The sequence below is a fragment of the Phalaenopsis equestris genome, unplaced genomic scaffold (genome assembly GCF_001263595.1).
Source record: "Phalaenopsis equestris unplaced genomic scaffold, ASM126359v1 Scaffold227203, whole genome shotgun sequence".
NCBI classification, from domain to species: Eukaryota; Viridiplantae; Streptophyta; class Magnoliopsida; order Asparagales; family Orchidaceae; genus Phalaenopsis; species Phalaenopsis equestris.
Window position 1 is genome coordinate 4,774 of NW_018245200.1, and position 12,627 is coordinate 17,400.

The 12,627-nt window shown below is 38.0% G+C and overlaps 1 protein-coding gene across 1 annotated transcript in view; it reads left to right on the forward strand.

Annotated features, from left to right (window-relative positions):
- Positions 1 to 1,904: 1,904 nt before the first annotated feature.
- The window catches only part of LOC110037931 (ABC transporter B family member 25), a gene marked incomplete at its 5' end in the record, with an annotated part of 27,423 nt that continues 16,700 nt past the window's right edge, over positions 1,905 to 12,627 (forward strand). The window contains 5 exon segments of the mRNA XM_020742671.1: positions 1,905 to 2,023; positions 7,678 to 7,788; positions 7,863 to 8,007; positions 8,380 to 8,512; positions 8,617 to 8,692. Coding sequence (XP_020598330.1) covers positions 1,905 to 2,023; positions 7,678 to 7,788; positions 7,863 to 8,007; positions 8,380 to 8,512; positions 8,617 to 8,692 — 584 coding nt within the window.

A 12,627-nucleotide genomic window follows, 5' to 3' on the forward strand; every position in this document is an offset into this window, starting at 1 on the left:
CAAAAGATCGGGCGATCGAGCCCAAGAGATAATGAATAGATGAGGAAAATGAGGGAAATTGGTTTCTCTAACCTTCTCTTTGAAGAAGATGAAGAAATCCTCCAAGAAAGCCCTTTAAAAGCTCCTCCAAAGCTCCCTTGCTCTTCCCTGCCTCTCCAACTCCAATGGCTGCCGATCCAAGCAAATGAGCTATTTTCTGCATGTTAATCCTCCTAAAAAGGCTTGCCCAAAGGATTTAAGCCACCTTCCCCATTTAGTATGGTCCCCAAATGCCATTTATGTTATTTTAGGATGGAGAACCATGTAAAAGGAGGACCACTGGTCATGACCGCCTCACCGGCGGGTAAAACTCACTAGCAGGTTCCGGGGCGTGTCCACGCAAGGCTTGGGCATGGTCATGCCACTGTTCAAATCGTCGCGGTTGGGGTCTGGCGTGGCTACGTCGGGCGCTCTGTCTGGCCGGCGTGGTCACATCGTCCTCTGACTTGGGCACGTCGGTCGAGGAGGCTTTGGTGTGGGCACGCCACTGGTTAGGCGTGGCCATGCCAAAATCAGGCACAATCATGCCAATCCCCAGAAAATTTTGGCTTCTGGAAAAGTCCGTCAAAAGGGTTTCGAGCCTCGTGGGACCTCCGGAGGATCAAATATGAGGACATAATGACCCTCGGACCTCCATAGGGGTTAGAAATGCATCTCAAAAGTGCTTGAAAAGGTCAACCGTACACATGTCGCTGAGCACAATGGTTCCAATCGTGAAATTGATCCATCTTGATTTTAAACTTGAGGCACGAACACGTATGGAGCATCCATGTCAACGGTCTATATCACGGGAATATCTGTATTAACCAGATACAACCCCATGCCACAGGAATGAACGTCATCGCGGAGGATACCAATGGCAATGCTAGTTTGACCACGATCGACTCGGAGTACGACTATGACGGTATAGAACCTAATTATAATGTCGTGTCACTCGATGAGGATGTTTTGCGTATGTTGCATCAAATGTGGATGCCAACATCTTATGTTTTGTGTGGTTATTTTCAGTTTGTATTGTGTTGTAACCATATTTCCCTACTAATAAAAGTTTATTTTTGTGTTTCCACTATTTTGATACTAGTTCCGGTATCAATGTGGCTCGATAAACTTTGTCTTTTTGAAAGGGAAGATTTGCACGCATACCGTTCAATTTTTATATATTACATATCTAACACCTAAACATCAATTTTTACATATATGACACTTTACCTATGCATGGAAAGTTTTATTTCAATTTTTAAAAGTTAAATTAATCGTAATTTTGATGTGATACAAAAGTTTCATGTGGTATAAATGTAAAAAATTTAGGACCTTTAGGTGTTAGATATGTAAAAACATAAGAATTGGGCTGTATGTATGTAATGCTCCTTTTTGAAATTATCCTGTAATGACCCCGTATTTAGCTTTATGCAAGAAAATATTGAATTTAGCTTTAGAAAATTTGTATTTAATGGTTGATATACTAGTTTTAACGAACTCGTAGAAAGGAGTTGGCTTTATCTTTGAACATTTTTAAATGAAAAAGATGCATCTGTTTTCACCTCCAAATGGAGGAATTTTATTGTTGTAGTGAATGTCTGATTACATCATTTTTTATTTTTCGTTAAACATTCCCCAGTGAGAACTATTTTAGCCTAAATTGAGAGTCTTGGAAATGACCCAATAAAAATAGTTTGGGGACTATTTTGGCACTTTACTCTATAGTTTTTATCTTGGTCTCTGTCCATCCACGTTTCTTTTGTGACTGCCTGGTAAATTAAATATTTTGTAAATCTAAATACAGTGATGGTTTTGCATCATTGATTCATATCAGTTTTATATGAGCTGTTCATGAAAATCAAACTCATTGATTTATCTTCCTACAGTGCTGGCATTAGTTATAGTGCCTGTGATATCTGTGGTTGTGCGTAAGTTTGGGCGTTTTCTTCGGGAACTTTCCCATAAGACTCAGGCTGCAGCTGCTGTAGCTGCTTCAATAGCTGAGGTTTGTTTTTATTTTTCTAATGATCATTATAAATTTTTTTGTCAGTATTACATTGTGGAAATGTTTTTAGTGTCTAACTTTCTCTTATCAATTAAGTATAATGGTGTTACAGATATTTTTCATTCGACCCTTGTCTATGCATCTCTAGTAATTTTTTGCAATCATGCTGGTCCTAAGAGAAATTTTTTATGCGCTTAAAGGTTTTTTGAATATTATAATACATTGTTATCTTTTTGGGCTTCATCATTTTGATGCATGTTGCAAATTTTATTTTTTACGTGTTGCTTCGTGTAACATTAATAGTCCACTCTTCAAATTTGTGAAAACATCATCTTAAAGGGATACAATTTTTTATACGATCTATGGTTTGAATTTTCTCCACAAAGATGGGATCTTATCGTTTAGTTTTTAACCGTATATATTTGCATGCCGACAGCTTATTGAATTCTGAAAGTGCTTTTGCCTATCGGTGAATGAATTGTTTGAGGTCTCCAATTTGGTGATGGTGAACTTGACCCTTTCAACTAAAATTGGTAGAGGATCAAATTTATGAAAATTTGATTTCATGGAGGTGGTTAGAACAACATAATTATTACTGTTTTATAGTGCTACAAATTGAATTTTATGACAATAATAGTTGAAGGAAACAATTATGTCTAGATTTGATTACATTTTGTTGCACATAAGCAACTTAAATAAAAGATCAACTCATCTGATGGTTGGTGCTTTAAGGAGCACCCTCCAATGCTCAAATTTTTAATTTTCATGAATTTAGAGAGTAGATTTGTTTGAGATTGTATGCCAATAGGGTTGTCAAAAAATTTCATCGTTGAACAAGCCGTGCTTAGCTCGCTAAGTAGCTCATATTTGATCCATTCGTTAAGAAGTTAGCTGAACACCTAATAATCAATATTTAGGTGAACCAACCTTAGTGATTTTCGTCCCTAGGGATCCCTTAAACCCAAACATTGCTGGTGTTTGGAAGCGAAGATGAGATGAAACAACGGTGTGAGGTGGGGTTGTTCATAAAGGAAATGGAATGGTTATACTAGTTAAATCTGATGATGGCGAGGTAAAATTTTGGAAATGTCATCCTAATGATTAGTATTTAGAGTGTACAAATAAGTAAATTAAACCAATAGAGTGATGATATTTAGAGGTTCGTGTTAGTTTATTATGACATTATAACATCAACAAATGAAAGATTTTGATGAGTGTTTGTGTCGGTCATCTTTTTGATTTTTAAAAATTGAAAATAATTTTGAAATTTAATTTAATATAAGAGGTATGTAATTTGGGTTTTGAAAGTAATATGTTTTAATTTTCAAAAAATAAGACCAAATGAATCTCATTCGTCTAATAGTTTGCATAATCGTGTCCGATACTGCGAATATTTCACCTTCTCGAAAGGTAAGTGTATACCTCGGTGATAGACCCAATCCTGCAAATCAAGAGATTTGTGACATCCGTTTGGTCTGCGAACCTTTGATGTGTGACCGACAAGTTCTTCTATCTAATAAAAAAGATTATGTAGGGTTTATTTTATCTTGGTTTCAAATATCTTATAGAGACAAATCCCTATAGTTAATTACATCACAAATGACGGGGGTCACTTGAGAAAACTCTCGAAAATAATCAGAAGTACTGGTCTTCAAGAATTTGAGGTTTAGATTTTCACGGTAGGATGTGGAAAGAGTAGTGAGAGTGACTTAAATAGGGACATTTACTTTTAGGAGTCTAAAGGAAGAAAGAGGTAGGGGATGTCACAAATCCTGAGTAAAAATCTTAGTGACTTCCCAAACTATCCTAATATGTGGCTGAGTTTTGGAGATGATTTTATTAAAATGTTTAATCCTGCTAATTTTATTATTTGGGACTTACATTTGCATAATATTCGATTATGCAAATAGCCAGAGATAAGAGGGTTTACATCGTGCCACACGACAACCTCAAAACCTAAGGTGAGTTAGGACTTACGCTGCACAACATGGTTGTACAGGAGCCTAAAGAGGGTGTGAGGATTTACATTGCGTTGGGCGAGCTATCTCGAAGTCATATGGGTTGCTATTTAGACTAATGAGAGAGATTGTTGAAGAAGATCATCTTGTTGCTTGATCCAAGCTTCTTGTCGTGCTGCACAAAGCTGGCTCCAAGCTTTTTGTTGAGGTAGCAGTCCTAATGTCTAAGGTTCAAAAGTTTTTACCATGTGTGTTTCAAGGTTTTGTTTTTGTTGTCATTCAAGCATTATAAGGGAGGTTAAAATTGATTAGAGCGATACCTTTTAGGATCTCACGGCTCTCTCGTTCCGACACCACTATATTCTTTTAAATTTACTTAGTTTAAATGAGCTTAACAACTCATTTAAACTGGGAAGATCTCGCTAGCAACCGTGGGTTACCTCATTTGAGGGACTCCCGTAAATTCAAAAGGACGTGTTGTGTTTTTTTTATTTTTGTTTTGAAAATGTTGTTTAATTTTTGAAAAAAAAACTGTTTTGTTTTGAAAATGTTGTTGAATTTTTTGAATTTTTTTTGTTTTTAAATTGAAATCGCAATCAAACATGTATGATATATTAGAGCAAGAGTAAATTGCAGTGATATAATAATAATAAATAAAATGTACTTGCGTACCTGACGTATCTGCTATTGTTATCCCTGCTGCGTGTTTAGCTCACAAAACACAATATAATTTGCAAGGAATTTAAATTATTTGCAAGAAAAAAAAGAAGAAAGCAGTAATTTTAGTGTAAAAAATAACAGAACAAGTCGTAATAGCAGTCAGGAGCTCCAAACAGGTGATCCTCTGGCTTCCTACAACTCCGGACAGCAACTAGGAACTCTCAACGGTGATCCTACGGCTTTCTACGGCTCCGAGCAGCAACTGGTGATCCTACGACCTCCTACGGCTCCGAGTAGCAATTAGCAAGCTCGTGCGGTGATCATACGACCTCCTACGGCTCCGAGTAGCAATTGACAAGTTCGTGTGGTGATCATACGACCTCCTACCGCTCCGGGCAGCAACTGGCAAGCTTGTGCGGTGTTTTATTGGCTTCTAACGAATCCAAACAGCAATATGCAACACAACACAACATTTGTGTGGCTTCGTACGAATCCAAATAGCAGCTAGGAACTCCGAACAGTGATCCTACGGCTTCCTACGACTCCGGATAACAGCTATCTGGACAGTGACTAGCAAGCTTGACACGGTACCCCACAGCTCTCCCAGCAATTTTCAAGTATTTTCTAGCACTCCTAAAGCCACTAAACAACACTTTTAACTCTCCAAACAATAAAGGAAACATCCTCGAAACAGTCCCAAAAAGACAATTTAAAAGTCCCCAAATCCCTCTCCAAAACAGCGAAAAATTTAGCGCAAAACGTGGCTTAAACCGTCTCCAATCAGCACCCATTTGATTTCAAAAACAGTATCTTGATCCTCTCAAAACAACAATACCAAACAATCCAGCATAAAGGATCAAACGGGTCCTCGCATGCATCCCCCGCAACCCCTATTGTGTTTTGTGTTTACATGTTTAACACCTAAGTCTCAATTTTACATTACTTCACCCAAACCTTTTGTAGTATGTCAAAACAACATTGATACGGCTTCTAGCGCATGTGCGCAAAGATGTACATGTATAGGAATTACTTAAGTTGTTATAAATGTAAATCCATGAGAATCATGTGATGTGTGTGTAATTCTTCCTTGACTAAAGAAAATCAACTGAATTGTAAGCATATGAGTGCAGGAATTTCAGCCTTCCTGTTGAATTCTAATCAACTCCAAGAACATGGTTTGCTACAAACATAGCATAATACTACCAAAAATAAAACCTAAATTTGTTATTGCTTGCCAAAGTTTGATCATTGATATACCGTTAAAAAGCTTAAAGATAACTGTTTCAGATCTCTGTCTTGAACGTAAGTTTTAATGCCAAAATATTATGACATGTAGCGAACGTTCTTTCAGATAAATGCTAGAAAAGTTTATATTTAAAAGTGCTAAAGAACAACAGTAGATATTACCGAATACACTTTAGAAGGATGAGGGAACAGTGCAGCCCTGGAAGAGAGCGAGAGTTGCGGTAACGAGAATCTCAATTGCTCAAATGCTGCGAGTAGGAGGGAATTCGACTATGCTTTTGCCTGTGAAGTGGAGTGTCGGCCAAAGCTTTCGGTGCGGGAAGGTGAAGCCGAGAGAGAGGAGTCGAGGGCTTCTTTGGTCGAGCGAGGAAGGATGGTCGAGCAAGGGAGGCAAGCAGGAGCTTCGGCTAGAGCTGTGATCGAGTTGCAGAGGAGCTGGCAAGCGGAGGAGGAGCGGGCGAGCGAGGGAGCCGAATCGAGCAGAGGAGCGGGGCTGAATGCTTCGGTTCGTAGAGGCGAGTAGGAGTGCGGGAGCAGAGGAGCTGGCGAGCGGGAGGAGTCTTCAAACTGGAGGAGAGGGCGTTGAATGTCTCTGGCAAGGAAGAGACAAGCGTGATTGAGCGGAGGAAGAAAGGAAGTCGATCGTGGGGGTTTCGGTGCGTGAGGCAGAGAGGGGGAGGAAGGAGCAGGAGAGTGAGCAGGTGAGGGGAAGAGTTCTTTTTTTCGAATAGGAGCGGGGCCGAATTGTATAGTCAAGAGAGGCATTACGTAAAACAATTGACGGGGGTTTAAATGATTTTCATAGGCAGAGAAGTTTTATTTGGCTGGTAATAACTTTCAAATGAATTTAATTATGATGAAATTAAATAAGTCATTTGAAATTCAAAAAATTTTAATTCAAAATTGTTTAACCCTTGTTCAGCCCCAGTCTAGCCCAAATCGAATTCAAGTTAAACCTGGGTTGAGCCTGGGCCCGCGCTTCGCTAATTTAAAAAAGCGTGCATCAATTTTTGTATTGATTGCTCGCGCGTGAGGTCATAACAATATATGTGTTCTTTCTAGCTATAGTAAACGTTTCGAATGCGTCTGCGCGGTCCGTTTCGTCATTTGAGGTCGTATAAACAAGTTTGCCGACAGTTATGTCAATTCAAGTCAACATCCTGTCTGGTGTAGGGAGTCTGTAAATTGTGGAGTTCGCGAGTGTTCAAGTCACAAATGGTTCACCTAAGGCCGTTTGATCCTATGAGAACTCATTTTCGGGCCCTCTACATGTTAGTCCTTAGCTCTTGCAACTAAGAGTCAAGTGTTTGGGACTACTTAAGCGAGGTCTGCACAAAAATGAGTTAAAATATGGCTCGAAGTTCTATGGGAGGTGGGCTCCATTACTAGTCTACTAGGATGGTAAATAAGGAACTCCTAAAGCTCGATCCTGGGTTCTAAGAGTAGGAGACTAAGACCTCACTGAAAATGAGGTCAACAGTTTGATCTAGCTTTTTCATATCAGGCTTCTTCCACATAGCATGCAGTAGCTATTATACACTTATGTTTCGAGGAATCAGTCAAGCACAGCTCTAATTTGCCCCCTCAATGAGTGACAGCCTTATTCAAGTTTTGTGAAGTCCCTAGATTTTTCTTTTTTTGAACAATGATGTGCCTTCTTCCTGCGTTGTTGTACAGAACCTGAATTCTTCATGTTATTCTTTTTCGTCTTTTAAATGTACTTTTTTTAAGAAAATATGCGATAGGCAAATGAAATAATAACTTAAGCTCATATATGACGCCCCTCTGTAGGAAAGTTTTGGAGCTATACGCACCGTACGGTCTTTCGCTCAGGAGGAATATGAAATTTCTCGCTATTCAGCTAAAGTGGATGAGACCTTGAAGCTCGGTCTCAAGCAAGCCGTGAGTTATGATTTTCACTTTTACACTTGTGGATGAGATACTTGGATTTTGAACCTTAAATGAATTTGTTTCAGAAAGTTGTTGGTCTCTTTTCTGGTGGAATGAATGCAGCATCCACGTTGTCGGTCGCCATTGTAGTACTCTATGGAGCCAACCTCACCATCAAGGGATCCATGACAACTGGGGAGTTGACTTCTTTCATCCTTTACAGCCTTACAGGTATATTTTATCAAGCAAAATGAAAATCTCCCATGAAGATAAAATATTTGATTTTACATATCACACCTAAACTTTCATATTTACACACATAGCACTCAAATCATTTATATCACACCAGAAATAGCACTGTTACCACTTTTTAGCAGTGAATTTCACCTTTACATGCATAGGTTTAAAGCACCAAAGTGGTATACATATGTAAATATGGAAGTTTAGGTGTGTGATATGTAAATACATAAGAATTATCCGTATGTAAGTTTCCCAAAATTGATCTGCATTCTCAAGAACTTAATATGATGAACTGCATAAATAATTGATTTTTATATATCATGACCTTTTGACGGCCTCTTTGTTCTATTATTGTAACTGCAGTTGGTTCGTCAGTCTCGTCCCTATCGGGATTGTATACGACAATGATGAAAGCTGCAGGTGCGAGCCGGAGAGTTTTTCAGCTTCTCGATCGGGCCTCAACTATGCCGAAATCTGGCGATAAATGTCCCGCTAGGTAGTTCATAAAAAAGCTGAAACCTTTATGTGCTGATTCTAAGTCTTATCTCATCCATATTTATTTTTACATCCTTATTATTAGAGTTTTTTGTTTTGTTATAGTGAAAAAGATAGTGAAGTGGAACTCAATGATGTCTGGTTCGCATATCCTTCACGTCCCAGTCATATGGTATTGAAGGTAAGCACCCAATGGTGGTAACTTGTAACGTTCTATCCATGGTTTAAGTGGTCCTATTATGTTGCAGGTAGAAACTATTACACAAATGGAATGGCTAGAGTTGTGTATTAATCATTTTTAAGGCATTTCTAACACGTAAACTTTAATTATTACATTTTTACCACTCAATTCTTTCATATCTCATAAAAAATATTACTATTTTTAACTTTTAAAAAGTGAAACACATCTTTTCATGTATAGGGAAGATGTAGAGGGAAGGTGGCATTGTGCGTAAAAATTAAAGTTTAGATGTATGATATTGATACGATCCGGTGTCAAAATCGGCATTGTTTTTTCATAGAAATTAGGACAAACATAAATTATATTTCCCAAACACCAAATCAAAATAATACAACACTAATAACTCATATACATACATAAAGACAATTTTGTACAATTCAAGAGGTAGGCGATCTCTCCCAATTCCAATAATTCGAGAGGTAAGAAATCTCTCACAACCTAAGACTCATAACAACAATCTAATGCATCCCATTAAACCTAAACATAATAAGCCTATTTATACCCAACAACAATAATGATAAAGGAATAATTGTCTTTAGGCATACAAAATACAAAATTGTGCTCAGGCTGGTACCGATAAAAAATATCTCCCTTCCCCCAAAGATACCTTGTCCTCAAGGTGAGAAAAAGTTAGTGTTCCTTCGTCACTACAGTTGTTTCTATTTTTCACCCTTTGTCTCCTTGTTACACACTATGAGAACTTGTAATTTCAATCTTTACAACGATGTCATGGAATAAACTTCTTATCTCATCGGAAACACAATCCCTTGGCTTGCTTCTCCTAAAACTTTATTTTTGTAAGGCACTTGAGTGTCGCTCCCGGCCATGACACATTATTTTTGCCCCGTGCAACTTTCCTTTGAAGTTCCATGTTTAAGCTTTTGGTATTGTCGTAGTTGTAGCAGTTCGATACGACGCTCCATTGGTGATGCTTCTACTGGCCTTCTCCATCTAGTTCTAGTTCTCTATTAGCTTAGCTTCATTGTTTCCCTCAATCCTCGTGGTCTCAATAGTTGGAGTGTTACCCGTATGTCGAGGTTTGGGCCCTTCCTGAAATTTTCCTTCAATCCTGCATCAAAATTCCCTCTCAGTCATTCCAACAATAGCTCAAATCTCTTCTTATATTCCATGACAGTACCTCTAATTCAAGGCAAAGAATTGCTCGTATAGATCTCCTTCCATAATGGCTCGGAAACGTTCCAAAAAATGATCATTAAATTCTTCTCACATACGGATTGGGTATCTAGCCTCCCCCCACTTAAATCGTGTTAGGTCTTTTCCATCCAAACATAACATTATTGTCATGAGTTTCTCCTCCCCAGTTAGTTCATTCACTGTATCGATTTACACAATATACCCACCCATGTGTGTCTTCTCTCTCGAAAATCAGTATCTTCAACTTCCCAAACCAAGCATCACCGAGGTCCTCTTCCTCTGGTGTTTCCCCCCCATGTATCTAGGATGAAACTCCCTCCGAACATAGTCATATGCCATTTTGGTCTCTCTCATTCTTTCTTCGAGCTCCTCCAACCCCTTGCATAACCTCTCCTTTATGTCTTAGCCTAACCCCCTCTATCTGAAATCTCTAATCCACCTCCCTTTGTAGCCCTAGGGAGAAGTTCGTGATGTTGGATATTTTTATCCTCATGGTCCTTACATTAGATCTCTTTCCCGTTCGATCTGGCTCCGAATTCTCTGGTCAACTTTTGGTTAGGTTTTGCAAATTAAGCCGCAGGCGGGGTCTAGGATTGCATCTCAATGAGTCTCTTTATCGTCCCTCAAGACTTTCAAATCGGTCCTCCATTCAGTTATCCCTCGAAGAAAACCTCTCAAGACGGCCTTCCATTCGGTTTTCCATGGAAAAAAAACCTATCCTTATGATGGCAGACCTTTTTTCCATTCTACATTTAGGTTGACTCTTCTCTTCCTCTATTTTTTTCTCCAAGCCATCTATTTTCTTGGCTTTCATTGCTCCTTGTACAGTTTCAGAACTTATTTAAGCTGAACTTATGAGCTTTGAAATATTTGTACATGGTTTTTGATCTACGCGGAACTCTGAATGTGGCAATCCCTAAATTCGTGTATGTATTTTGATGCTTGGAAACTGTGTAGAACTTCGGACACTGCGATCCCTTAATTTTGAAAATATGCCGTGATACCAATTTGATAATATTCAGCATCAAAATCAGCATGTTTTTTCACAGAAATTAGTGTAAACACATTTTATTTCTTGAGTACCAAATCAAAGTAATACAACACTAATAACTCTCACGAAGTCATAGAGATAAGCACCTATAATTCTAGAGGTGTGTGATCTCTCAATTCCTACAATTTTAAAGGTAGGAAATTTCTACCAACCCTGAGCCCAAGTCTCACAACAACAATCTCATGATCCACGTAACTCTAAACAAAATAAGTCTCTATTTATACCAAACAATAATAATTATAAACAACTAAATTGTCCTTAGGCGTACAAAAGACAATTATCCTTGGGCTAGGCACCGACGTGACATATATATATAAATATATATAAACAAAAGAATTGAGTGGTATGTGTGTAAATTTTCCTTTTAAGAATTTAAATGACAAAATTTTGTTTGAAAGGATTTAATAGCTGCTTTGGTTGTGATAAAGTTGGCATTAGAACATGTAGCATAATAGCTAGGTTACCTAGCGGTGTAAATAATATGTCAATCTTTACTCGACCAAAATTATTAGGTTTCAAACGTGTTGCTCGAACTTGAGCTCTTCCAACTCATTGATTTTACGGATGAGTCGAGTACAGAGAGAAGCAAGATTTGGGTGATGTCCTCGTAGGGTTGATGGAGAAAGGCAAGTGCCTAATATAAAAAAGGCAAGTGCCTAATACAATAATCACTATGTGCTCTTAGAGTTATCATGGATTGAACTGAGTATGGGAAGATCATATAATAAAGTTGGAATGGGGAAATGATGAGAAAGAGGAGGGGAGGATTGGACTGAGGATGAGACCATTGATATGCGAAGGAATACAAAAGAAGGTGAGAAAGGAATAAGAAAAAATGTTGCGTGTGTACGTACTTATTTCGCCATGATAGTAAGAAAAGTTTCAATGAAAAGGAGCGAGAAAATACATTAGATATCAGAGAATGTGAAATAAAAGTTTACCTCGTTCGATGAGACCAACATATATTAATGGGAGCACGTAGATAAAAAAAATTACCAAGCTTTTAAAAGAGATGCACGTTAAGGATTTCTCTCAATATGAATTTGAAGATAAGTAGAGAGATACCACTTTGTTTATGTCAATGAGCAAGAGGCAACTTAATCACCTCTCGTGAAAACGAGAGCTAAATGTGGTGAAGACATTGTTGGTGTTACTCTCTTCTCTTTGTAGCTTAATTACAATGGACAGTCTGGACTGAGTGCGCGCTGATAGGGTTTAAAATGTAAATATGAGCTTAATAAAATTATAATTATAGTGAGCATTATTATAAGATTATGATATAGTATTCTTTTTTTTTTTGTATTAAAAAAAAATGTAGTTGATGTAGCCAGCTCATAATAGATTTTTAATTTATTTAATGTATATGTATTCTTACCATTTCATTGTGTAAGTGCTAGGGCGTCTCTAGAAACGACGCGCTGTATAGCCTGAATACAGTGAAAAGTGTGCAAGGACCGCTACACCGGTGCCCGGGTGTAGTGTTAAATAAGCAAGGGTTCCCACATTACGGGCGAATGCGGGTAAAGAAGTTAGTCTATGAAACTAATATTAGGATAGGTTCTTGGAATATAGGCACTCTCAATGGTAAATTAATGGAATTAGTTGATATTATGATTCATAGGAAAATTAATATCTTATGTATTCAAGAAACTAAGTGGGTGGGAGAAAA